General features: G+C 45.3%; 1 protein-coding gene across 2 annotated transcripts; it reads right to left on the bottom strand.

The window, feature by feature from the left end:
* Positions 1-305: 305 nt before the first annotated feature.
* SMYD1 (SET and MYND domain containing 1) lies at positions 306-27,795 on the bottom strand. 2 transcript variants are annotated; one of them, XM_066549239.1, is made up of 10 exons: positions 27,659-27,795; positions 17,439-17,615; positions 15,634-15,847; positions 14,095-14,225; positions 12,337-12,375; positions 9,456-9,648; positions 5,211-5,303; positions 3,593-3,756; positions 1,917-2,085; positions 306-464 (listed from the first exon to the last, which is right to left on the bottom strand). In XM_066549239.1, the coding sequence occupies exons 1-10, from the start codon at positions 27,793-27,795 to the stop codon at positions 306-308; spliced, it is 1,476 nt and encodes a 491-aa protein (XP_066405336.1). The 2 variants fall into 2 exon arrangements, with proteins under 2 accessions (XP_066405336.1, XP_066405337.1); XM_066549240.1 differs by lacking the exon at positions 12,337-12,375.

Genomic DNA, 27,795 nt, shown 5'->3' with positions numbered 1-27,795 from the left:
CAGGACATGTGTAGAGAGAAACACACTTCCAATAAAAATGTAAATAATTTTATAACAAGGTTTTTTCTTTGATTATTTAATGCCTTAGTGATAGAAAAAGGGGTGTTGTTTCTGCCAGGACCTCTTCTGCTTTAAGCCCTCAGAAGAGCTTTCAGGATGCTCCCCCAGCAGGTCCATGCTGTCAGACTTGTGCCACTGGAAACAATCCTTGTGGATATATCCCATGGCTGTATCACATTCCCAGTGTTTGGAAGTACCACGGGTGATGGTATCCTGCAGGCATGAATTGGTGTCAAGCTCTGGGTTTATTCTTTTTTGTGGAAGAGGCTTGGTGCATTCTCATTGCTGGGCTCAGGCATGACTTGGATCTTCTGGTTCTTGAGGGCAGCTTCCCTCATCTTGTAATACATGAACTCGTTCTGCTGGAACATGCGCAGCTCCATCTCCGTCTGCACACGCATGACCTGGGGACACAGCAGGTTACAAACCCTGGCACACAGGGACCTCAAAGCACGTGAGTCAAACATTGCCAGTTTCAGGCACTGTCCCCAAGGGATGTCCTAGGCCATGCAGTGGCTGAGGCACCTTGCCCTCAGTGTCCCACCAGCAGGACCAAAGCTGGCTGGACACAGATATTCTGCTCCTTTCTCGCTCCCATTTGCCTGCGTGCTGAAGAAAGCATCAGCCTTTCCCACATACAGCTTTTCCACAGCCTACTGTGAAGCCTCACACTCCAAAAAGTGATGCAGGACCTGGAGGTGATGCTGTGCAGAGCCAGGAAATGAGTGCACTTCCCATCCACACCCTGGGCCTGGCCCTTGGGGTGGCCCATCACGAGGGTGGGGGACACCTCAAGTGGGAGAAGAGGGTTGCTCAGTCCCACAGTTGCACCCTTTAGACCCCAGGATTCAGCAGCAGCAGTCATTCCTAGTGCTGCATTATAGCAGAGGATCAAAAGGGATTCTAGGATATATATTTACACCTGTCTGTGTCTTTATTCAGCCCTTTGTTTAGGAGCACAGCGATAAGCATGTGCCATATATCTGCTGTTTTCTTCCTAAAATGTGAAGGGAAACACAGAAATGGAGGTGCTGTGTCTCATCCTTTGCTACACATATGGAAACAGTCAACAGGTTGGCTTTAGGTAGTAGATATTAATTTTTCTGAAGATATAAAATTGCACCAATAAAGGTTATAGCTCTGCTATATGGGGACTAAGACATCAATAAAGGATTTCATCTAGTATCCTATAATTTTTTGGGGGCAATAAAGGAGAATGCTATAAAGCAAACAGGTTACATGAAGTGAATTAGGGGCTACAGAAATAATAGATCCCCAGCTGAAATTGTAAATAATTCCTCACATCTGAGCAGGTGCAATTCCCTGGGATCTCCACTCTTGACTCTAAGCTAGGAAATGCATCTATCAGTCATCTGAGGAAAAAACACACTGCTGCTGAGAAGGAGTGGGGAGTGCTAAATAAAGAGGAATGGACACCAATAAAGAAAATCAGGTGGGAAACTGGGCACATCCACCACATGTAATTTGATATACTCAAATTGCAATGTCATTCATCTGAGAGCAGTGAAATCAGCCTGCTGGAAAAATGGGGGCTCTGTCTTTTGGCACAGCAATTTCAAAGAAGATTCAGGGGCTCAGCTGCCGTTTCTCACGTATCTTCTGGTGCAGAATAAAGCTGGGATGAATTTTTGCTGGAATTTTCAGGGATGAAAATTTCCAATAAGAAAGGACATGCATTTCCCAGCAGAATGTAACAGAATCTAATTAAAACCACAGCACTGGTAAGAAGCAGTCAGCACTTCATACATCTCAGCTCTTAGAGGTTGTTGTTTCTACAGTTTAACTGTAATCCTGCCCAGGTAGAGAGCAGAGACAAGACAGGAGATGGCACCTACCTCCAGGTCTTTGGTAATTGGGTGGGAAGGTCCATGGGTTATCAGGAGAATGGCATAGGCTTTGCAGATCAAGCCATGGCCAGCTTCAATGAGGCCAGCGTGCCAGTGAGTCACTCCCGCCCGCATCACGGCCATCCCCAGCTGAGCGTTGTTGGGATGGTAAATTTTCCTGGGAAAACATTGGGTAATTTTAGTTCAGGAGAAATCTGGGTTCCTAAAAGTGTCACTGACATTATATGTTTGCCAAAGAGCAGGTTGTTTACTCAGGTGAAGAACCTGTTGCAGCTAATGCCCTTGAAATGTGCCCTTCTTAGAAAGGGGAGGGGACACATTACTCAAGGACAGAGCTGTACAGGGTCATGAGTTATGAAAGATGGGATGTGAACTGGGAAAGTTCAGCTCCTGCCTTGGAGAAAGCCAAGCTTTGTCATCTCATGCCAAGAGAAAACCACGCTCTGTCAATATTTTGGCACAAGCAGAGCACAGATCTGAGCCTACAGCTCAGAGGGCAGCAGCTTAACCCGACACACTTAGTGGGGTAACAATGCAACAATCACCAGTTCCTCATTCAAAGCAGGAAGAGAAACAGGTGGTTCCAGAAACTCCAGAAATGTTCATCTCACCCTCTGCAGATGCATCCCTTCATCTGGGAATTTTCATTGCCTAAGGTGGGAAAAATGAAAGTTCTCCTCTATATCCAACTTTGAAAGCTGAAGCAGAGTTAGAAGCTGCTTGGACTTAGCTGAAAACCCACTCTCAAGGGCTTCTTTGGAATTTTGAATTGGCACTTATAGCAAGAAAGAAAACTACCAAGGTTCTAAACATGGGCTGAAAAGCTGAGGAACACAGAGGGGAAGGAATTTTCTCTCTGTCAATTAGCTCAGCACCAGGGCTGGGACATGAAGTTGCTGGTCAGGCCTGCAAGCCAGGGAGGTGACTGTCACCCCTCTGCAAATGAACAAAATATAACAGGCCTTTGGAGTAGAATGCCCAAAAAGATAAGTAATGAGTGAGATGTCCTCAGCAGGAGGGTGAATGAGATGATGAATTAGGCTTTTCTCTCTTCTCAACAGTTTCCATTCTTTTTCTTTCTTTCCTTTTTTTTTCCCTTCTGTTTTATGACAGGACTCATCAGTCCTGTCATAAAACCTCAGTAATAATAAAGCATGTAATTTTTAATGTGAGGTTTACCCTGGATCTAAACCTGAATTTCTTTATTCTCAGTAAGCTTTTACCATAGGACTATATAATGAGCCAAGAGAAAATCCATGTAATATTGAGGAGTGAGGGGACATCTTGAGTGACAGCCATTTGACATGGTTTCTCTTTGACCTCTCTTTCCTGCAGGGTGCAGGGAACAGGCATCTCCTGCAGTGACAGCCCAGGCTCTGTGTCTTCCTATCAGGGCAGCCCTAAGATGCCTCTGAGACAAAACAAAAAGGCCAGTGAAAGATGTTCCTAAACCATTTGCCAATTCCAGTTTAGTAAATCAAGGTGTTTGGGAGCCTTTGTGCATTTAGGAAGGGACCCCTCTCTGTCTGGTGGTACAAAAAGGTCCCCATATGAATTTCACCATCACCGCCCTCATGGGAGCAGACTAGGAAAATGATTCCTGTGACACACTGCTGAACATGGCAGGAGCACAGAGAGCTGCCAGGAGTAGGGCACACACGCACAGGTAGCCATCCACCATCCTCTTGGCATAGTCAGCTGCTTCCTCAAACATCTGCAGGTAGGAGAGCACCTCGGAGGCAATGCTGAGGATCCTCAGCAGGTAAATGTTGGTGTCCCCCAGCACAGGCTCCTGTTTCTTCAGGCAGTCACGGCACAGCTTCACAACCTGGGTGTGGAGGAAGCAGGGACAGGAAAGGTCAGTCCAAGCACCTTTGTGAAATAGGAGCCTCCTCAAGCCAGGTCTCATAAGCTCTTGGAGGTCTACATCACACCCAAGATAGTTCAGCTACCTTAGAAGGCATAAAATCAGCAGGATGGCTTCTGTTGCAGTGTTGGAAACAAAAAGGTTTAATAAAAGGCAAAATAACAAAACTCTTTACAGCGAAAAACCGATCCAGGTCGGCTCTCCTGCCCCTGGTAAAACACCTCACAAAAGCAATAAGTTGCTTTGCTTTCTTTTTTTCCTAGTAAATTGCCCAGGCAGGACTTTTTGGCTCCTGTCCAATTAGCTATCCTTAAGTTTGAAGTGAAGTTCTCCAGGCCTATAAGATGCCTTTTTCACCTGATCAAAGAAAAAAACTTCTAGACTTATTTCATTTTTAAGGGTGCAAAGGATAGTTTTGTCACTCTGTCTACAGAAGGCACATTCCTACACCTTTGGGCCTGAAGCTGACCCAAGACCCTGTGGTTTCCACAGTCCATAGCAGTCCCAGAAGCTGAGCCAGCCTCTGTGAAGGTTGGGGATGTGCTTTGAGAGAGGATGTGCTTTGATTTATTGAGAGAATTCAGCCTATGAAAATGATTGGAACTCACAGCTTTCTCTCCCAGGCTTACACTCCTAAAACTGGTGAGGAAAAAGTGATTTCTACTGCTCAGGAGAAGAAAGACACCAAGTGCCTGTAGGACTCATACCCCAGTGCCATCCACCAGCCTTCTGAAAATATTCAATGCAAGGAATACTCTTAATACCCTTGGGGCTGGAGACACAGAGCTGCACTGTTCCATGCCTGATCTAGCCATGAGTCAGTGTCCAGATTTCTGTTCCAGGGGGCTTCAGCCTTTTCCCAAAGACATTTAAAACCCAGAGGTCATTACTCAACCTGGAGTGCTTTCTGAGGAGAACAATTAAATATTTCCTGGGTGAGCAAAAGAGAGAGAGAAAAAAGAAATTGCTTGAGTTCTCTCAGCCATTGCCCTTGCAGCTTGGGCTCCAAGGTGGGACATGGTTCACCCAAACCACACACCTATCCTCAGCACCCAACAAATGAGCAACACAGGACACTGAAGAGATCAACACAAAGACCCCTGATGGTCTTGTTCCTTTCCCAAACCCACTGTCCTTCTTTTTTTGAGGCTACCTGCCAGGGCTGACTCGTTACACCTGCCCTGTAACTCAAGAGTTTCACCCGGGAGCCCTGGCTTCAACACCTGTGTCAGTCAGAGGCGCTGGAAGTCACCTGAATCTCCTGGTGTCATCACTACAAAAGAAATTAGTCTGGGGTGTCTCAGACATGGTTGTGCTTTACAGTTTCATCCATAAATCAGGAATGTAGAGGGGGACAAGGCCTCCTTTCCTGGGCAGTGTGTGTGCAGCAAGAGAGCAGAAGCACCAGGACTCACCTCATGGTAATGTCCCTCCATGCGGGCCTTGTTGATCTTCTCCAGCGTGTCCTTGGAGAGCTGGATCACCTCCTTCACCGTGTCTGCAGAGGGCTGGGGACAGCAGTGGGGACACCAATGAGGAAAAGGCACTGCCTCACACATGCCAGGAGGTGCTGGTTGAAAGAATGCTTGGTCCAAATCACCCTGGTGGGATGCTTCCCACATCACCGCTTCCCACTGCTGGTTGCAAATGCCAGTGTGCCCCTCAGACCTGCCCAAGGCTGAAGTGGGCTGCAATGTCCCAGTTCCAGGTCAAAAGGTGAAGGTCCTGCTGATTTCACTGAGTGTTTCCTGTCAGGGTACTGGCCATGTGCCTCTGAGATGCATGGCTAGGTTCCTCAACCCTCCCTGCCACTCTTCCCTTCTGGAGAAGGGGCAGAATTCACCCTGCAACTGTGAGGTCTTGTGAGGTACCAAAGAGGCTGTGAAAGCCACCAGCTGGTGAGTATAAGGTGCTCTTAGTGCAGCTGCTAGAGAGAAATGAGGCTCTTCAATGAGAGATCAGTGGAATAGGAAAGATCCCTGGATTTTACCTACCCTGAGAAATGCTGTCATTATTTCCAAATTCCCTAAGATGTCTGAGGTCAGATTTCAGCTGCACCCCGATAGGGAAATGTGTTTTCCCTCACACCTCAAAGAAGTTTGTGTTTCACCATGCATTTAGAGACATGAAGCACATCTAGGAACCCCTGGCAAAACACTAATGAGCTCATAATTAGCTGCCACCTCTTTCTTCTCTTAATACTGAAATATAACATGATATCCAGCACAACCATTCATCCTCTGCTTCTCTGAGCCCTTCAAATTTGCACTTCCCAACAATTCTATCTATCATGGCCTTCCTTTTCATAAATGAGGAATCTGAAATCAGCCCACAGTCACATGACTCTGGGAATTTTTGGCAAGAGCCTGGTCTGGAGACACACAGCAGAGCCAGCAGCCAGGAAAGACCTCTGGGTGTAGATCAAAAGCAGAGTCCCAACATTGCAATGAAGGATGCAAAGATTGGCAGTCAGGACTGTAGGACTGAACTATTGTCTTTTTGCCACACCTGGTCAATGAGACTTCTGAGGAATCTGAAATTCATCTAGTTGGGAGATCCTCTTCAAAGTCTAGTATTGAAGGAAAACCCATCATTTTCAGATCCATTTACCCCTGTTTCAGATGTTATTATGTTAACATTTGTGTTATGATTTATTATTCTATAGCGTTATACTGAAGCTACTGTAGCTAATCAGATTTGGGCAGCTGTCTGAGCAGCACAGGGTGTCCTGGGGCACGGAGCACACCCAAAGGCAATGTTAATGGCAATGTTAATGTCAGTGCAAATCATATTGCTGTGCTGTCTGAGTCAAGACTCCCAGAATAGGCACCTTAAGCAGCATTTCCACAGTGGCTTTGTCTAATAAAAATCCTCCCTTGCCTTTACTAGACTTCTAAGTCAGTTGCCACTATAAACAATGGGAACTTTGCTACTCTTTGGAAGGGGTGAAGGACTGGAGGTCAGAGCAGCTGTTGAGGATGGAAGCTGTCCATCTCCCATGTATTCCTAGCTCTTTTTCCATGCAGCTGTGAGTGCTGCTGCCCCCAGACAGGTGTGCCTGAGCTCAGGAAATGTGACACAGCCAACGTGCTCTGAGCGTGAGGTCAGCCTGGATACTTATTGTCTGTGGATGGGGTGTATTTTTAATAGCTGAAATCATGCACCTGGCATACTTACAGGCTTTTTCTGCACAAGCACTTCACACTGTGGAGGACATTCCCCCAGAAGTGCATGTTTTCCTGCTATGTGCTGTGCTCCCCAAAAGGGAATGGTGCATGTCTAGTGGAAGGGTGTCCATGCTCATGGTAGGGCAGATGGAATGAGATGATCTATAAGGTCCCTTCCAAGCCAAATCAGTCTGTGATTCATGGTCTCACTGTTCAGTCAAGACTTGATAGCAGGTGTTGAATGAGGGATGAGATTTTTTTTTTTAATGCTGTCTACTGGAGAATGTGTTCAAAAATACTCCTGCAGAAAACCAGATAAAAATCCTTCTGCATCAGAGAACTGAGCTCTGAACAGCTTTATATTAGAAGTGCAGAGGTACAGTTGTCAGCATTAGCTGTAAGATGAAGCTTGATAATTTAAAATGGGTTTATAGCAGGGTCATTTGCAGCAGAGGAGAACTTGACCCAGCAAGGAAAGGGTCTCCTCTAGTTCCATCTCCTGTCACTCCTATAAGGCACCTCCCTTGTATCAGCTCAATAGTATTTCTCTAAACCTTTCTCAAGGACAGATTTGCACTCTGCAGTATCCAGCCTTACCTGGCTGCATCTCTCTGAAAGAAGAGTTACAGGACTGAGCTTGGCATCCTGGCACCTCCTGAGAGGGAGGCTGAGAATTCTGTGCTCCTTCCCAGGAAGCTGCATCTCACTGGGCCTCTCCTGGTGGCACTGCTTCTGTGAGGTCACATTACCTCATCCCAACTTTTCTGTTTCATTTCCCACCTTTCCTCATCCCAACTTTTCTGTTTCCTTTCCCACCTGCTCCACATCAACCCTGGGCTCTTTGATTCATGGTGGGACTGCTCAACACTGCAGATCAATGACTTGGTGATACACTTATTGCTCTGCCTTGCTTTGCCTTCCCTTATAAACTTTATAAGGCTTGCAGGAGTAGAAATCCCCAAGCTAACACTGCCAGAGATCACAAAACCTGTGAGCAATTATATCCTTGGGCAGAGGAACTAAAAAGAAGCTCTTAGAGCTGGCAGCACACTCATAAACTGGAGCTGCTGGCCAAGCCACTGCCAACAGCAAGATACAGCCTTATACCTCCTACTGGATGACTCGTGAGACCTCCAAGGAAAAGAAAGGTTTCTTAAAAATGAGCAGTTCAACATGTTAATTCCTCACAGTCAGTCTGCCAGCAGCAAGCCTGCAAAGATGTCAAGTGAAGGTGCAAACTCCTTGTGACAGGCCTTTGCAAAGAGGGGCTGGAAGTTCAGGCTTCCCACATTCCTGGAGCCGCTGTGAGGGTACAAAGCACAGAGTTCCAGCAGCCCTCATTAGTCCTGTCACCGTGGGTCACCTGCAACACATTTCTCTTTCTGCACTCAGAATGTAGAGTCCCTTGCAGTTTTTCAGAAAACAAAAACAAAACAAAACAAAACCAAAAAAAAAACCAACAAAAAAAACCCCAAAAAACCAACCAAACAAACAAACAAAAACAAACAAAAAACCACAACAATCTCAAAATGTCAGCATTTTTTCTCAGCTCTAGACCTAATTTTACAATATTTTTGCATCCTGTCTATTGTTGGATTTTTAGGTTAAAGGCAACTTCTGGAAGGTTTTTAAAATTAAAAACTGTACTTATCTTGCATAATAAGGATTAAGCTAGCCTTGCATGTTGGGCTTGAATTGCTGTTGTGCCCAATCAAGGTTCAGTTCTGCTCTCATTTTTTTTGCAATGCCAAAATCTGACTATGTTCCTATCGAGACTGCTGAGAAACCACAAACCTAGAGACCCACAGGTGCCTTGGTAGAGGAGAAGCAGCCACCCCTTGTGGGAACTCAGCACATCGCTCTGGATGTCCAGAGTTGCCAGGAGAACCCTTGGGGGTCTCGGAAATCCTGGAATGTTGCCAAGAGTGTTTGGTGGCTTGATTTTGATCCATCCACAGAAGTGACAAGAGTTTGAGGGCTTGAGAATCACTTTAGAGTGAAGGGTGTAAAAGGGACACATTTAGAGGGTGAAATATAAACTTTAAGGTTTTTGGTACAGGGGGGTTATGGAGACAAGATGGAGGGATCAGGGCGTGTCTCGTCCTTCTTCTTTCTTCTTCTTGTCTTCCATCTCCTGTGGTGATGTTGGCACTTGGGGATTGGTTTATGGTGAAGGTGCACTTGCCAACATGGGTGAAAAGTATTAGAAAATAAAGGTAAATATCATGTACGTAGATTTTAGTATAAAAAGACATGACCGCCCCGTGGGTGGTCAGAGTGCCCTTAGCTGCCTTGCAGATCAGACCTCTGTTGCGCAGACAGAAAATTTTGTAGATAAGAAACAATAAACAATCAGAAGACCGAAAAGCTGAAGAGTCCAGACTCGTCCTTTGAAACGCGCGTCACCCAAGAACCACCCTACCCGTGTCGGGGCAGAGACAGACAGCCGGACCGGACAACCCCTGGGTTTGGACACTGCAGGACAGACCATACCTTGCTTTCCCCTGCCTTCACTGCCAGCATCAGGTCATCCTTGAGCTGTTTCTTGCAGTGCTCACAGGTGCAGTCGAAGTAATATTGCTTCTTCAGCTGCGTCCGCCGCTCCTCGCTCAGGCTGAGGAAATCCACGTAGGAAACTGTCAGCTCATCCCCCGGGGAAATCTTGCTCAGGGCCCTCAGCTCGATCCTGGGGGCACAGGAGATGGGATGTGCGTTTGGAGAAGCAGCAGAAGCAGAAGTGCAGCCACAGAGCTGGCAGGGACAAATCCTGCAGCCTGCCCTGCTTGCAGAGGTGAGCCCTCGCCCTAAGGCGCTGCTTTAAGTCTTCAGGGAGGCAGTGCAGAGGTGAACAGCAGCCTGGTAACTGAATACAGAGCATGAACACACTCACACCAGGTTTTCCTGCTCTTCTACAAGTCCCTGGTAGGGGTATGTAAAGGTCTGAGCTATAAAGAAGTTATAGCTCCATTAATTTATCCATGTGGTGACTCAACCTAGACATCAATTTTTAGTTTGTTGCAGATCTCACCAGAAGAAAAAAAACAAACATTGAGATCAGAAATACACACCAAAATGCTGAGTTTGGATTTGGGGTCTTTTTTTAAGTGCTGTTTTGCATTCTACCCACACACCCCTGGCTATACTCCCAGATCCTGAGCTCTGCTGCCTTTGGTATCATTTTCACTTTGAAAAGTTAAGATAAATTCCCTCTGGGTGCTGCATAAGAGATGCCCTCACCCTGTTCATGCACTTCCACATAAAAGCTTAGAAGTAATTATCTGGAGAGAGTCTATTTTTAAGTAGCTCATTTGCCCCATTACCACAATTCAGTTGCCAATCTCTGTTACTGAAATCCATGGCAAGCCCCTGATGATGGGATTTGGAAAGCCAGACCTTTGTACCTCCCTTTTCCTCATGTCATTCCCTACAAAAGGTCTTAAATAATGTGGAGATGCAGAGCTATTCCCTTGCTGTTTCACTCCACATACTGAATGTCCCAGTTACTCTGGGCCATCTCTCAGATGTAGGGGCTAAACAGGCACAACTGGCTAGAGAATTTGGCCAGAATGGGGAAAAAATCCATCAAATACCAACTGTGAGGGCTTCTTTTGTATCCACCTCCTCTCCCAGCTACTAGTGAGCTCAACAGTGTGTTTAATGTACATGTCTGCCCTGAGATGGACCTGGGGGGGACCTGCTGGCTCCCACCTGAGCATGAGGTGCCCTAGGTGGAACCCAACAAAAGCCTCACCAAAGGCAGAGGTGGCAGAGGACTCACAGCTATCACCTGGTGCTTTAGAAGGAAGTCTTTTGGGAAGGACATGACTTATTCTATGGGATCATGTTTTTGCAAAGGGATTTTAATTCTCCTTTAATTCCCTTTTAATTCCCTTGGAATTCCTGTTACAGGCTCTCAGTACCAAGGGCGTAGCTCTGTCTTCCAGCTCTGCTAAAGCTGCTGTCAAAATTCTTCTCCAAGGCTGGTCTTGATCTTCTCTGGGTGTTGCCATATCAAAACCAAGTTTCATACAAAATTTACCACCAAACATGCCATTGTCACAAAGGGCAGCTATTAGTTATGTCACAACCACAGGAAAGTGCCAGACAGAGAAAGGTGCAACCAGCTATTCCAGGAGGAAGTGCACAAAAAAGAGCAATTCCCATCTGAAAAGTTTACACACATAAACATTCCTGTTCACACTTCACAGGATCCTTGTCAAAGTGAGTCATGCAACCAGAGAAGCAAAATCAAGCCTCTGACTTTCATGATGCCCCTGATAGCCCAAGCACCACAGGGGTATTTTAAGCAGCCATCCCTTGTGTGGAGGGCATTGATAGCCCTTGGGGTAAGCCAGGAAACACATGGCATATTTTAAATACTGTAGTTAAAGAGACACTGTCAGCCAGGAGCACACCACTGAGCTTGTCAAGGGCTCTTTCCCCAGTGTCTGCCACGAGCAGCAGGGACCTGGATAGCTGCATGCACAGGCACAGAGAGTGCCTGATAGCTCAAAACTCAAATTGCCCCAAATAGCAACTCTAATCAGAATTGAAACTCTTTTTTCCCCTTTTTTATGGCCCTATCTATAATGTACTGAGTAAGATTCAGTGGTGGAGAAGAGCACTTCAAATGCATTTCACATCTTCTTTGAGGAAAGTGCATGCCTGCTTGAAATTAAATTTTAAAGGCAAACAGTGTCCCCTTAAGAACACTAACTATAATGTACCAAATGCCATGAGTTAAGCAAAGACTTTTTTTTTTGCACATATTTTTGTGATTTATTTGGTTTGGATCAGGTAACAGTGGCATCATTAAAAGGTGGAACATTAATCATGGATTATGATAAAAGGGATTTGAAACCTACATCTCATGGTACTGCTCCTGTAGGCAACACATTCCTCGGGCACAGTTTGTTGCAGGAGAAACATGAGTTGCATGAGTATTTAGTGTGTCAGTAACACAGTCATTTCTCATCTCCTAATATGCAAGGCTTTATTTTGGGCTGTACAAGATTAGCAAGACCTTGTTCTGACTTTCATGCTCTTGCCATGGTCAGGGGAGGAGAAATGAGAAGTGGAGAGGGGAAATACTGACAGGGAGGAAGCCAAGGGAGGGGGTGGGAAGGCAGAGAGTGAATTCACCCTGGGGAAGACAGTCCATTACCACTATTATTTTAATTTACTACAAAATGCAGAGTTAAGTGAGGTTTGGGTTTAGTGGGGCTTTACACAGGGAAAGAGGAGAAGTTTAGAAAACAGGAAAAGTGGAATTTGGAGTAAACAGAGGGAGCCCCTTGGGGTCTTTGCATCTTTTCCATTAGACATGGGGGGTACAGGGTAATGGAGGAGAATGATGCTTTCAAGACTGACCCACCTCATCTGTGTGTGGAACATTGATCTTACAGCCTCATGACTGAAAGACAAAACAAACATCTGCAGTTTACACGTGTACAAGTACAACAACAAAAAAATGGGTACATGGCATAGCACTGGACACTGCACTGACAGGAGACAAGGGGGCTGCCTGTGCCTGGCACTGCAGGAGAGCTTCCCTTTGGATGTGCAGCTGCCAGGACCAAACTGTCCATCCCTGGGCCATAGAGGATTTGGTGGAGAACTACCCTGGCACTGTGATCTTAGGAGTGGTCTAGGTCAGGGAACACAAAAAACCTGCTCCTGATATTTGGCAGGAGCAAGGGGACTGGATCTCCTGCACAGAAAGGTCTCCACTGACATCAGCTGTGCTCTCTAGAACACAGCTTGAAATGGAAATCAGACTGGGCTATCAGCCACAATTTACCTGGCCAATAACCAGATGGTCAAGTTTAAAGTCAGTAACCAGATACATGTGGGAGCTTTGACAAGCTGCCAGGCAAATCAATGCCATTCCTGTACTTACCCAGAAAGTCAGGGCTGTTATCACTGCTGGGAGCTGTTTGGAGAGGCTTTTCTATCAGCCCACTATGGATCCAATCCAGGGCAACTGGATATCATAGTACAGACTCCAACCTGACTTTGGATCAGACTCTATTTCCCACCAAGGTAATCACCCAGTTTTGTTTTCTCTTGGCTTATCAGCTGCTTGGAAAATTCTGGTGTAGTTTTATCAGGGAAAACCAGCAGTGATAACTGGAGTGCAGAACCAATGTGTTAGTTAAAAAAGGAGGGGCAGGGGGGAAGAGGGGTGGTTAAGTTATAGCACTGAAGTTTAGTGAGGACAGGTAGCTGTAAAATAGCAGAAAGATCAGAGGAAATCCTGTGGCTGTGCAGTTTTTGGCAAGCAATTTCCCACAGTTAATGTTTTGCACACACTGCAACTTTCTGAATCAACAGCAGCTTATACCTGCCATGGATTGGAAACTGGGAAGGGCAGAGCATCCCTCCTGTGGGCTACCTCCACTCCCAGCTCTGCTGAAACATCTCCCATTTCCCACTGAATGTTTTCCCATCTCACTCATCCTGCAGAGGTTTTCTTACAGGACTGGGGTGGGAATAGGAAAAGACCAGAGACTGAGAGCACCCTGCACTCTCAGGTGACTCTGCTTGCAGATAACAATCACACCTGTCACTAAGGTCCCGTTGCTAAAGAGTTAATCAGTGATTAATTGAGATGGCACTCTCACCAGCTGGGGGCTGTGTTAGAATGGTTATAAACACACCAGCAGACAGTGATACACAGCTGAGTGCAAGCTTCAGTTAGGAGAAACTCCTGGGTTGGAGACTCAGCATAATCCGTGATAATTTGCAAGTAGAATTACTCCTCAACTGTCTATAAATGAGACTTCAATCTAAGGGGTGAGTTAAACAGCTGCTTACTACTTTAGCTACCTATTTTGAGACTAGTTACAAAACTCATAAGAGACTAGGGAAAAATTCTTTGCTGGTTGCTGGATTTGGAGTCAAATCTTATGTATTTGTTAGTGCATCAGATGGCAATTTTTTAAATAACGAGGAGAAAAACCAGTTTGTCTTCAGCAAGAAAATACTGTTTGGGGTTTTTTTTCTGAGCTAGAGAAGGAAAGAAGAATGAATAGATTTTCTGGGGCAGTCTGGCACTGGGGGTGGCAGACCCTGCTGAGTTTTGGCTGTTAGGATCCATCCCTGCTGCACCAAAGGAAAGAAATCCACTCACTTGCCATTGTTGAAGATGACAGTGCAGTTGGGCCAGCAGTCGTGGTTGGCCTGGCAGAGGTTGGGGAAGATTCCCACACCAACAGCCTGCAGTCCTCTTTGGTCACTGAGGGTAAAGCCATTGCAGCTGATCTAGCCCCAAAACACAGGCAGGAAGAAGTGTTAAAGCAGAAAAAGCTGAAACACTCCATTTGGCATAAAGCATCAGAAGAGAAGCAATGCAGGACTCGTGCAGAGGGACCAGGCCAGAGCTGAGTCAATGTTAGAGAATATTTGCTGTCAGTGTTCACTTGGGATGCCTAAGATAAACTTGGTTTGGCCATGCATTGATTTCCTTATATTTGGTTCCTGAAAATAATCCAGAGAAAGGTCACAGGAAAATGACTTTGAGGCAATTCAAGCAGAAAGCAAAGTTCACACTCATGAAAACAGGTATCAGTTAGAAATTAACCTTGACTGCTGTATTGAACCTGTTCATGTTTGCTGGGTTGCCCTCAAAACTCATAAAAACCAGCTACTACTCTTTGCTGTGAATTTTCAGCATTACTACTTTTGCATGGCATATATTCCAAGAATGAATTATTTCACGTTTCTATATGATACACTATTATGAACAGAGCAGTTTTTAGCCACAAGCATAAATAATGGAAATATCTGCAAAGAGAAAACATGATAGGATAAATCAAAGGAAATAATTAACTCAGCTGCTGATTATTTTATCCTGTTAATAGTTTTATTTCCTTTGTGAACTGATTCTGTTGTTTTTCTGTACTTCCTTCTCCTGCACAGACAAGCTGTGCTGGTCACTAGCACATAAGGTCTCCCTGTGTCCACTGGACTGGGTTTTCTTTGTGGTGTGGGTACCAAAAGAAAGGACCAAAGCATGCTGTGCCCTCTCCCTGTGCTGGGAGTGGCAAAGACCAGCTTGTCTTGCACAGCAGCCACTGGCAGAGGGGTGAGCAGAGCTTGTGTCTCCTCTTGGCAGTGTTGGGAGCTGAGGGGGCAGTGCAGGGATACCCAGGGCTGGGAGCAGAGCAGCTCAGCCTGAACTGGAATTTTCCTCTCTGCTACACTGAGAACAAAAATGTGTAGTTAACAACTTTGTGATTGATATTATTAAATATATTTCCATTTTTTACTATTTTTATTGTATCTATTATGTCAATGTAAAAAATCTAATGCACACAATATTAGTAGACATTAATGTATCTACTAAACCAGATCTTCTATATTCAAATATATTCTAGATGTATAGACACTAAAAATACACTTTCTCAGCTCTCCCAGGTGCAGAGAGATGCCCGGTGGGACTTGTGATGAAAATGTAGCACCTATGGTTGAGCAAAACACTTGTCTGCACATTGAGACAGACAAAATGCTTCAGCCTTTGCTATGCCTCAGTTTCCCAGTATCAGTGCAGAGGAGAAGCAGGTGGGGAATGGGATGAAGTCAGCCATCCTCCCATGAGGCCAGCTGCAGAGTTTCTCCGCAAGCTGGCATTACAAACCCTCCCCAGGTGCACTGCCCCCCTTGGACATACCACCCCGAAGATGTGGGAGATGAGCTGCATCCCAAACTGCTGGCAGTGGGGCGGCCAGAACTCCAGGAAGCTCTCCACGTCAGCACGCAGCTCCTTCTTCTCCTCCTCCCCAAAGCTGTCCACGTGGTTCTGCAGCTCCTCGATGGCCACCAGGCAGCCCTCGGACAGCCCGGTGCCCTCCCGCTCCATCTTCCACAGGATGCGGGCAGCCAGCCTGCCAGGGGACAGCCACGGGGTCACAGCACCAGCACCACGGGCAGAGAACAAAATTCATCAAAGCTCATCGTGGAGAAAACAAAATTCATCAAAGCTCATCGTGGAGAAAACAAAATTCATCAAAATTCATCGTGGAGAAAACAAAATTCATCAAAACTCATCTCCTGGGGGGAATGGTGTGAAGGTAGATTGACTGAGACAGGCTCAGCATCCAGTGGGTGATGGATGGTCAGCATCCTCAGCCTTCTGAAGGACAGGGAGATGCAGGGTTTGTCCCAGCACGTGTGTTCTCATCTGGAGATGTTCTACACATCCCCAGGTCCCCAGCCCACCATAACTGCTCCCAGTTCCCTTGAGGATTCCTCTCATTTTTTTATGGTGGAGCTAGAATGTGAAGACAAGGTATGTGCCATTCACATTCTCTGGAAAAATCCCTTTGCCCAGGATTTTTCTCCTGGGAAGCTGAGAAGCCTCAAAAAAAGGAAAACAATTCTTATCTCATTTGCTTCTCCTGTGTTGTGCTCATGTGGAATGTGTTTGGAGATTGTTCACCCACAGGTGATTGTTCCATTGGACTCTGGTGTTAATTGGTTTCAGTCTTTGGCCAATCAGGGCCAAGCTGTGTCAGGACTTTGGAGAGAGTCACAAGTTTTCATTATTAGTTTCATTATTTTCATTTTTATCTACCTTTTTAGTGTTGAGTAAGTATCCTTTCTGTATTCTTTAGTATAGTATAGTATTCTTTAATATAATATAGTATTCTTTAATATAATATAGTATTATAAAGTAATAAATTAGGCTTCTGAGAACATGGAGTCAGATTCATCATTCCTGCCTTCATCGGGACATTCCCAGCAAATACAATAAAGTTAGTGTATCCTATAGGCAAACTGGGGAAGAACCCATCTCTTCTTTCACTTTCCCACCTCCTCCCCAGTTTCCCACACTTCCTAAACCATGCAGGGTAGCTTTACCTTACCATGTTCAGAGTTTTTGGGGCCCAGCACCAAAAAAAACCTAAACAAGAACACATCTCTTGCACCACTGATGCTCCTCTGTCACCATGATATTTTATGAAAAATCCCTTCACCAGGATTTCTTCTCCTGGCAAGATGAGAAGCCTCAGCTTCTCCATGTTTTGCTCCTCTGGAATGTGATCTGGAGAATTGTTTACCCAGCATGTGAATTGTTTTAACTTAATGACCAATCCCAGTCCAGGTGTGTTGGGACTCTGGTCAGTCACGAGTTTTCATTATCATTTCTTGTCTAGCCTTCTGTTGAGTCCTTTCTCTTTTTTTTTAATACAGTTTTAGTATATAATTTATTTTAATATAATATCATAAAATAATAAATCATCCTTCTGAGAACTTGGTGTCAGATTCTCATCTCTCACCTCGTCCTGGGGACCCTCACAACACCACAACACTCCTCCACGTACCTTCCCTATCTCAAGGATGCTCCTGGCCTATCCTAAACCTTCTCCCACCTCTACCTTGCCCAAATCAGGACACCCAGCTGTTCTTTGCCACAAGAAGAACATGTCCCAGGTCTGTCCTGTCCTCTCCCAGGCCACGGGGGCCAGCTCTCACCTGATGTTTTCGGTGGGTGCCTTGCCATGCCTCTTGATGGCAGAGCACTCGTTTTTGTGGTTGAGCCAGGCTGCTCTCTGGCAGGTCCTGTCGCAGTAATGGGCAAACTTGCACTGCCCGCAGCGGTGCAGCCTCTCCTGCCTCTTGAAGCAGGTGTGACAGATGACGTGTGTCAGGCTGCAAGGACAGAAGGACACCTTGGATCAGTGAGGCCCCAGCTCTGCCCAGTGAAGTCCCTGCCAGTTTTGTACCCCTGCACACAAATGAACTGTCACTGTGGTATTTTATGAAAAATCCCTTTGCCAGGATTTCTTCTCCTGGCAAGATGAGAAGCCTCAGCTTCTCCATGTTTTGTTCCTCTATAATGTGGCCTGGAGATTGTTTATCAAAACATGGGAATTGTTTTTAATTAATGACCAATCACAGCCAGCTGTGTCAGACTCTCTGAGTCAGTCACGGGTTTTTTATTATTCATTCTTGTCTAGCCTTCTGATGTCTCCTTTCTCTTTCTTTAGTATAGTTTTAGAATATCAGTTTAATATAATATAATAATATAATATCAGCCTTCTGAGAACCTGGAGTCAGATTCTCATCTCTCACCTCATCCTGGGGACCCTCTCAACACCACAACAATGAACCCCTCAAGATTTTTGGGGAGGATGGAGAAACATCCCACCCAGCTTAATGGTTGTGTTCTTGCCTGGTGCTGTTGCTGTAAGTTAAATGGTGATGGAATAACTGGGACCCCTTCAAAAGGGGTATTTCATCTTTGGGGAGTTCAAAACAGGATTTCCAAGAAGCATCCTACAACTGTGTGCATGTAACTATAACCAAGGCTGGGGGAGGATTCTGATGATGAAGTCTGACCTCACATCCTCCCTCTGAGAGTGTCCAGGGTCCCAGAGTGGGGGAAAACCTCCCCCATATTCCCCTTCAGGTGTCCAGCTCTTGCTCCTAGAACTTAATTCACTGAGAAGGAGGGGGAGACACTTTGGTCTCCTGTCCAAAAAATTTTGGGACTTTCCCCTTGCTGCTAGAGATGGCTTTTCAGTGCCTGATTTGGTGTCTGCAGCTGTCTGCTTCTCCAGGCAACCACCCACTTTATCTGGGCCTCCAGCCAGGCTTGACAGTACAGGAGAATTTAAATTCCCATCACTCAGGCACTGCTGGTGCCAGAAGGGAGGTTCTCCTCACTGCAAAAAGCTCAGGAACCACAGAGGCTTCGTGATCAAAGGAACATTTATAATTGTGCACAGTGCAGACTGGGGAAACTGAGGCATGGGGAAATAAAAAAAGATTATTGATGAGCATGTAAGGAGGATGCCACAAGCAGGAATCAGACTCACAGCCCCAGAGATTCCAGCCCAAAGGTTCTCCTTTGTCTCTATGCTACCTATACCTATATATAGGTACACACATACATATGCATATTTATATTTATATCACAGTACATTTTAAATGCATTTTCTTTTCTCCAAAAATATTGTGTGAGCTGCTGACTTAATCTACCCTGTGCCTTGGCTCTTGCAGGACAAAGAGGGCCACATATTTAAAAGCAGGATGACCCCCACATCAGACAAAACCATGTGCAAAAATGAGGTTTTGGAAAAAAAAGGTTTAGGAAAGTGAGCAGTGCTGGAGGGAGCCCAGTGTAAGGCAAGCAGCTGGGATGGGCATGGGGAAATGTGTCTGGGAAGGGGGATGCAGCCAGCTCCACTGTGTCCAATGGGAGAACTGAGAGCTGGTGAGAAATGTGAGGCTGTGCTCTGTCAGCTGTCAGGTCAGGGGGGCAGAGAGGTGCAAGAGAGATTAAACTCCTTGTAAGGCAAAGCAGAGCCAGAGAGCTGATAAACCCACATGGTTACATCGTGCCAGGAAGCACAGGGAGATATCTCACATGGGGAATGGGGGTCCCTCCAGCCATCCAAGTGTTTTAAGGGCCATCAGGAAGAAAGAAAAAAAAAATAAAAATCCAAGGCTTCAACAGGTACTTCTCTCCCCTCAGTTTGCTCCTGGAGAATAAAATAATACTGAAATGCTGACTTTGCATTTTGCTGTTTATTGCATGGGGTGTCCAGATTTTCCAAAGCAAACCTGGCTGTCAGAACTTAGCACCAGCTCTGGAGATCCCTCATTTCTGAGGAGATGCAGAAATGCTCCAAAAATGTTATACAAGACTTTCTGAGAAAGAGAAGGAGCAGCCATTGTGGTGTTGAAACTACAGAGACAATCACTCCCAGGTAATCTGACTGGCAAGTGTAAGAAATACTGCAGCTCTTACAAAACCATTATGGGATCCTCTGTGCCCCAAAATGGTCTCAAAGAATACTGGATCTGTGGATTCTGTGTGTTATCAGGACTCTAGAGGCCTGGGCTCAACTCCTGGCACAGTAAAAAAAAATAAGAGGACGCAAGTATTTGAGATCCATTCCATAAAACTTCAATAGCATTGCTTAAGCATCTGCAAGCACCTAAATCCCCCAGGTGCCCCTTGGCAGTTGTGAAACTCCTGCTGTGTCAGAGGAGCTCAGAGCTGGATGCTTCAAAAGGGAGGGACAAAGTGGGGCTCTGCCTTGGCTGGGTTCTGGTTCCACCTGTCTTGGAGACACACAACACCCAGACACCAAAGGCTTGCATGGTTCACAGGCTCCTCTCTCATCCCCTCTGCAAGGCTGAGGTTCTCCAGGTGGAGCAGACTGAGATTAAATTTAAGTCTCTCAGCCTGCGGAAATCATTGGTCTACAAAACCTTCTCTGTCTGGTCTAGAAAGTGTTTGACACAACCCAAAATGGTGCCAGGTACCCCAGATCTCCCCTCCAGAACAGAGAGCAGCCCATGCCCATGCATGGCCAGGCTGATGCCTTGTGAGGGCTGAGCTAGAGCAGAGGCTGGACAAAGCTAAAGAATAAAGTAGGGATTTATTAGAAGGCCTCCATGGATGCACCTTGGGCGGCACAAGAGCCCAGCCAGGGCTGCACCCAAGATGAACCAAAATGGTCACAAAATGCACAACCAGTCACAGGGTCTGTAATTTTTATAAGTTCTGGTCCATTTGCATATTGGAGTTAATTGTCCAATTACAGCTTCAGTTTATGAAGTCCCATCCTTCTTGTTTTTCTCTCTTCAGTCCACGTTGTTTATGCTCTTGGGTTTGAGATTTGTCCTTGGTTCCCAGGTAGAGAAGGAATTGTTTTGTCTTCCTGCTCTGTGCAGAGAGCTCACCATCCCCTAATATGAAGCTCAGAATTACACACCAAAGCAGCACAGAATCTGAAAAATATAAAAGCTAAAACCTGAGGCACAAAGGCAGCACTAAAAGTTCCTGGAGAGGAGCCTGGGGAGGTGCCTTCTGCTGTGGCACCCACCAAGGAACCCTGGAGGTCTGAACCCTCTGGTTCTTGCTGCTCAGCTTCCCTTGCCTCATCACAGGGACAGCACAACTGATTTCTGCTCTGTCTGTGCACTCCACAACCCCTGAGGTGATCAGTGCCCTTTTCCACACATAGTGAGAACTGGTTCTCACCCTGCCCAAACCAGGACCTTCTTCAGTACAGTGATGCCTCCAGCCCATCACAAGCTTGCCAGGTCAGGATTTAGGGCTGACTTAGAGGGCAGATGCCACTGACTGAGTCACTGAATGACTTTGTGGGGAGCCTCAGGTTTCCTTGGCCACTTTTCCTTCCCACCCCAGCATCAACCCAGCTGAACTCTGAAGGGCTCACATGCTCTGGTGTCACTTAGGTGTGGAAACCCAGGGCACCACAGGGAATATTTCTCTGTCTGCTCTGGAGTGCCCTGACCCCCAGGGCAGCACTGACTCTCACCCTCATTCATGGAGAAAGTTTCCCAGACTTCAAGATAGACTGGAATCCACAGAAGTGTGAAATAGATTATAGAGAGCAGTGTGGGTGTATCACTTGGGGAGAAATTGAGGTTTTGGGATTTTTAGTATGCTGTGGATGGAAGCAAGATGGAGGGCACAGGGTGTCATCCTGGGTTTCCCCTTCATGCTTCTTCTTCCTTCTTCTTCTTCATGGGTTTGGGTGGCATTTTGTAATTGGGCAGAAGAGTCTGCATTGTGGGCTCTGTGGGATGAGTTATTGGGTTAAAAGGGAAAATAATCCAGGTGTCCTTTCTTAATTGGATAGTTTAGTCTTAAAAGATCTTGGAACAAGAGATTGTTGGCCATTTTGTGCCTTCTAATGAAAAGTTGCTGGATTCACAGTAGTGAGACTGTTTTATTGATCAGAAATAATAAACACTTGAGTCCAAACACAATTTACTGTCTCAAGTGTCTAAAATCTAGACCCAGAGAAATCAACAACTGGGACCCTGGCAAATGGGACCCCCACACTTAGGTGGGACACACAGCTCCAACTAATCCTGAATGCAGCTACAGTGATTCAACGTGCCAGCCAACAAATGCAAGAGGTAACACAGCACTGACAGCTAAACCATGGCTCCTGCAAGCCCAGCTTGCAGTGAAAGCACAAGAAACAAATAACTCTTGTAACTGCTTGGATTGGATTCAGACAGATTAAGGTCTGTTGGACCTGCCAGAACTGAGCACTGTCACAAGGAAATGTATTACCCTCATCTCTGAGACATGCACAGCCCGAACATCTGCCATCCAGCACACAAAACATCTCATTCAGCGGCCTGGGGAAGCCAGGTGAGATGGCTTTAGTGCAAAGAACCGAGGAGGATTTCATTGAGGAGCTGATAGACACAGTGAGTAGTTCCCAAACTGTTAACCATGGGTCCCTGCTATTCTGTACATCACAGATGATACACAGACATAGCCTAACTTACACCTAAATCCTATTTATTATTGCTTGGCAGGACATCTCTCTCCTCAGTCTGCTACAGAGAACAACATAAGAACAACTTAGGATGTAGGGCAAAGTCTCCTTGGTTTTCAAAGCAGAGGCTGTAACACTTCATTAAAGACAACAGCCTAAGAAAATGCACCTGCTACCTAAAGATGAATTATCAGCATAAGAATGGGTTTGCTCCTTTAAAAAAGAGTTGGAGCTTAGTACTTTCATCTTTAAAATGTCAGGGATGAGATATCCTAGTTTTTCTGATTTGAGAGGAGGATTTATTTTAGACTAATTTTTGACTATTTTATTTTTAGTCTTTCATTACAAGATTTCCCAGCCTTTTCTTAGAGGTGTGGGTGAGATTTTCTTTTAGAAATCTGGGTTTGTTCCCAGGTTTTAATTAGGCTTTTGAACAAAAGAGATAGTAATAAAAGATCAAACCCCAGAACATTTTTAAAATATGAATATGATCACACTAGCTCTCAGTTTTTATTGGTGACAACTCAAAGAATTTTTTCCCATAATCTTTTCAGTTATGCTGTTATGGAAAATTTTGGATTTCTTATATGTCTAGATCATCCTAACTACAATAGCAGACCTCCCCACATTTCCTTGGAAAATGTTTTTGGCCTGTTTGTACATCAAAAAGACACGCAAAAATTGCATGATCTCAGTTTTTTATCAATTTGCAGATCACTCATCAAGCAGACCTTCAGGTGATCTCAACTTTCCACCACATGACACTGTTTCCCTTGACCACTGTCCCTGAAATCCTGCTGGTTAAAGAGCAAATTTCTCTTGGCAAAGGCTGACAGAGACATATGTGGCATCCCCTTGCTTATAGGAAATGTAAACTCTTGTAGGTTTGAGAGCCAAGGGATGTGTCAGAGGAGAAGGTCACATACAGCACATTGAGACCAGGCACTGGGAATGCCATGGTCAGGAAGGTGATGGAGGAAAGGAGACCTGGGATCTTCAGGGAGAAAGCAAAGAGGGAGGGAGCATTAGAAAAAGCTTCAGTGAGAGGCTCAAGACCTTTGCAAATTGAAAAATTACCCCAACAAAAGCAAAGAATCCCTTGAGAAGATGCATTTCCAGCTTTCTACATCAGAGCAAAGCCTGACAGTGATGTTTTCTGGGTGATATTTCAGCTGGGGACAGCAAGGGTAAATCAGAGATCAGGCTGTGTCTGCACTTTATCCTGGAAATCACACAGAGTTCTGCATCCCTTTGCCATCAGTATTCACCATTTCTTTAAGCAGCCTGCTCTCATTCAGGTAGAAGTAACAGGCTTGATAGAGGAGTCAATGCTAAGTACACACTGTGTTAAGCAACTAAGTCATAAAATCATAAAATCAGAATGGTTTGGGTTGGAAGGGACCTTTAAAGGTCACCCAGTCCTAGTCCAACCCCCCTGAAATGAACAGGGTTAGCCTTGTGAGTCATGCTCTGGCCTTAAAATCTGACTGTGAGCTGGCTGGTGTTTATAGGAACCTCATTTTTCTTTGAGTTTTACGTACTTCTGGATTAAAAGTCTCTGGCACTATGTAAAAAACTTCTGCTCAGATGGCCATCATTGTCCTAAAGAGTACAAGCCCTCCCCAACTTAAACAACTTTAGGGGCTTTCAGGGTCCCTGTGACCTTCAGGGATTTCCAGGGTGGGATGCAGCCTGTAGATTTGGACACCTAGATGTGCTCATCTTAACCCCCTGTGTCTGAGTAGAGATTCCCCACCAGACTCAGTGGGGTCTGGAAAGCCATTCAGCTCAAAGGTAGATGTCTGTGTTCACTGAACATACAAAATTCCAATAATTATATCAGCATTTAGTGTTGGATTCACTTGTCTGGACACAGAAGTCCAGTGTTAGGCTCTACCTGATGATAGAGTTTTGTCAAAGGAAACATTTGCCTTTTTTCCTAGCAAAATAAAATCTCAATTCCTCAAATTCAGCTTCCTGCTGAAAGACAGACATCAATAAAGTGCAGTTGGGTGACAAATTACTTTGACAGCTCCTCACATGTATCTGTGTGCCTAGGTATCCATCTCTATCTACACATGTCAGTCAGGTTGGAGTCTGTACTGTGATATCCACAGTGTTTATATATAAATGTATGTATGTGTATATATAAAAATGCATATATATAGATGTATGTGTGTGTACATATATGCATTTAGACAAATATAAATATATTTATAAATATATAAATATATAAATATATAAATATATATGTGTATATATATATATATATGTATATATAAATATATAAATATATATGGGTTGGATCCATAGTGGGCTGATAGAAGAACCTCTCCAAACAGCTCCCAGCAGTGATCACAGCCCTGACTTCCTGGGTAAATGCAGGAAGGGCATTGATTGATTTGCCTGGCAGCTCGTCTAAGCTCCCATGTGTAACTTGCTACTGACTTTAAACTTGACCATCTGGTTATTGGCCAGGTAAATTGTGGCTGATAGCCCAGTCTGATCTCCATTCCAAGCTGTGCTCTGGACAGCACAACAGTGTTGTATCTCTGCAGAGCTGCTCCTCCTAATCTCAGAGATCTTTGCTTTGCCTGCACATCCTATGCAGCCATACAGAAATCCCTGTGTGGCCTCTGCACTGCAGCTGCCCTCCAGACACTTTTCAACAGCAAAACTCAGGGGAAGGATTTCAGGGTCTCAACACCCACAGACTGGGAATGGACTTCTCAAAGGACTGAGTTCTTCAAAGGGCTGCAAAGCAGAGACCAGCTCTGCACTCTGGTGCATCTGTGTGGTCTTTATCCTCAAAGACAGCTGAGATCTCTGGAAAATCTGGTCACATATTTGGTAGGGCCTGAGCCAAAAGCTTAAACCCAGCACTCATTCATATTTGAGTCCCTTTTCCATAGTACACAGTGCTTTCAGCAAGGCATGGGAGATACTGAGTTGAATTAGGATGAGGGACTCTGGATTTTGGGTTTCCCTGTGCAGGCTGAGGCCCTTTTCTAATAGTGTAGATTCAACAGCAATTTTAGGAGCTATACACCTGTGTTTGTGGGCTAGGAAAGGCACATGCCCCTTCACTGGGCTCTTCATCCATGCAGAGACAACAGCATTTCCTCTAGGATAAAACCAGCTACCAAGGCCAGGTGTGGATGTAATCTTGCAGGAATAAAGAATATGAGGATGCAGGCAACCCTTCTTTGACAGCAATTAATTCAATGGAGTTTGATGCAGCTGAAACCCTGGGACAGCAATAGAAGGGACCTTTAAAGCCAAAGCCCTGGGTGTGGAAGAAAAGCATCAGGGTAATAGCCACAAGAAAAATGTGTGTTTCCATTATATCTCACACCCAGGCTATGTCCTGCTAAGCTCTTACCAACAAGCATTTGGTCTGTTTCGGAGATTTTGGGACTGTGTTTCACCCCTGACCCATATTCAGTGCTTTGAGATGAAATGTGCCACAGGAGGGTCAGAATCCGTTGTTATTGCTCAACAGTTGCAGAGAAGGGCTGTGCTTACCTTGACTTCTGCTGCTCAACCTCTGGACCTGCCCTCTGGGAGCTAAACAAGCCCAGCTTGGGCAGGAAGGGAGGGAAACACATCTGAGGTTTTCTGTTGGAAACCTCAGCCTGAGACCCAGCCTGCAGTCTGAGCTGTGACAGCTTCTGCCCTTATCTCACATTACACCAGTGACATTTGAAAATGCAGCAAAGTTGCAGCTCTTCAGCATGGGCAGCTCTGCTCTCTGCATGGTGCAACATTGCACATGGAAGAAAAAATATTTTTAACCCACCATCAAAAGCCAAGATGTTTCCAGCTGTTTAAAAAAAAAGTATTTTTAATAAGGCATTTGATAGAAATAATTGTCCGTAGCACTTCCAAAGCAAATCACCACAAAATTCCAGCTAGTGACATGAGTGAAACAATACTGACTGAAGAGCTAAAAGGACACATCAAGGAGAAATTATTTTGTCACCAACTCCTGTAATTGAGCTCAGGGTTAAGACTTCAAGAACTCAACATTTTAAAGTGAAATATGGCATTTTTCATGTGAGCTCTTGCAATGACATATTAAAATAAAAACTAAAGGTGTCATTCCTGCTATGGCAAAGATTCATAATCATGTTCACCCACTGACAGTTAAAGGACAAAGAAACAGTGAATGAAAGACACATAAAAAAACTTATTTCTTCCTCTGCACATTTAATATCCAATTCTCTGTTACTGCCAGATCACACCGTGGCACTGAGCAGCTTCAGCTATGATATGAGCAGGGCTAATACAGCAGCACAGCCTCTGCTTGTGCCCCAGACTTCATCAGCAGAGCTGGTTTAATTAGACAAACTCAGCTAAGCAGAATTGCTCACAGCCCTGTTTGGTGTGCAGGGTTAGGGTTATTTACTGGAGTCACTGGCTGTCTGGGGCTAAAAATTCAGTCTCAGGACTCACCATGATGCCCTTGAAGAGCACTCACAACTTTCTTCAGCTCAGAATTAAACCTTCAGCTGCCATCTAAGTCCTCAGTTTAAAAATCAGGGCCACATTCTGTTCTCAGTTACCATGTTATAAGGCTGAAGAAATTTCATTTGTGTCAGAGGCTTTAATTTATATTAAATCCAATGGAAATCAACACAGAAATCCATTTTTGCATCTTTTCTCTTCCAGGTTATTTAAGTGAATCTTCCACTGATCCAAAGGGCAGAAGTGTGGACCTAACCAGCAACACCAGCAGCACAGGTTGAGTGAATGTTGTGATTAAAACAAGCAGCAGAAAAGAAAAATATCCTTGCACCAGAACTCAGAGTCTGGCTACATCAGTGTGAACATAAATTCAAAACCAGTCTCGTGAAAGAGCAAAAGCAGACATTTGTCTCCAGTTAGCTCAGCCAGCTGTAAATATTAAATCTGTTTAACAGAAACACTGTCACTTGCTGATCCCCCACCAGCTCCTCGCTCCAGGGCAGCTGGGGATGGTAAAAGTGAGCAGAGCACCACAGAACTCACTTTTATCATGTGTTACCCACCAGAGACTTCTGCAAAGCCAGTCTGGGACTCCTGTAGCTGAATTACCCTGGCTCCTGGCAGTTCTCTGCAGTGCAGCACGGGGCTGCTTCTGTGGGGCACTGAGTGCATGCACCTTTCCCTGCTTCTCTCAAAGGTTCCACCACCAGCACCTTGCAGGGTCACATCCTGGAAACAAACTGCACCTACTGCAAGTGAGCCAGCGGGTCTGAGCCCTGGGAAGGACATTCACTATAAACTGTGAAGGTGTCTTTCCAGAAGACTTCTGACTTCCCTCTGATCCCTTCTCTGATGTCATCCAGGCACCTCCAAACTTTTGTACAACCACCCAGATGAAATTTTGCAGCGAGATTATTTTTGCTCTGAGTTTTCCAAGCGCTTTTCTCTTACCTGTCAAAAACCACGGCTGCGTAGGCTGGCTCTGCAAAGATGACATCCCCAGGCAAGAATTCCTTCTGGGCTTTCAAACCCCTGCCTTTGCCTTCAGTTGTGAACAATTCCACTGACTCCATTCCTCCTTTGGTCAT

Source organism: Molothrus aeneus, chromosome 4 (assembly GCF_037042795.1).
Source record: "Molothrus aeneus isolate 106 chromosome 4, BPBGC_Maene_1.0, whole genome shotgun sequence".
In the NCBI taxonomy this organism is placed as follows: domain Eukaryota; kingdom Metazoa; phylum Chordata; class Aves; order Passeriformes; family Icteridae; genus Molothrus; species Molothrus aeneus.
This window is presented reverse-complemented; position numbering and strand designations above follow the sequence as displayed.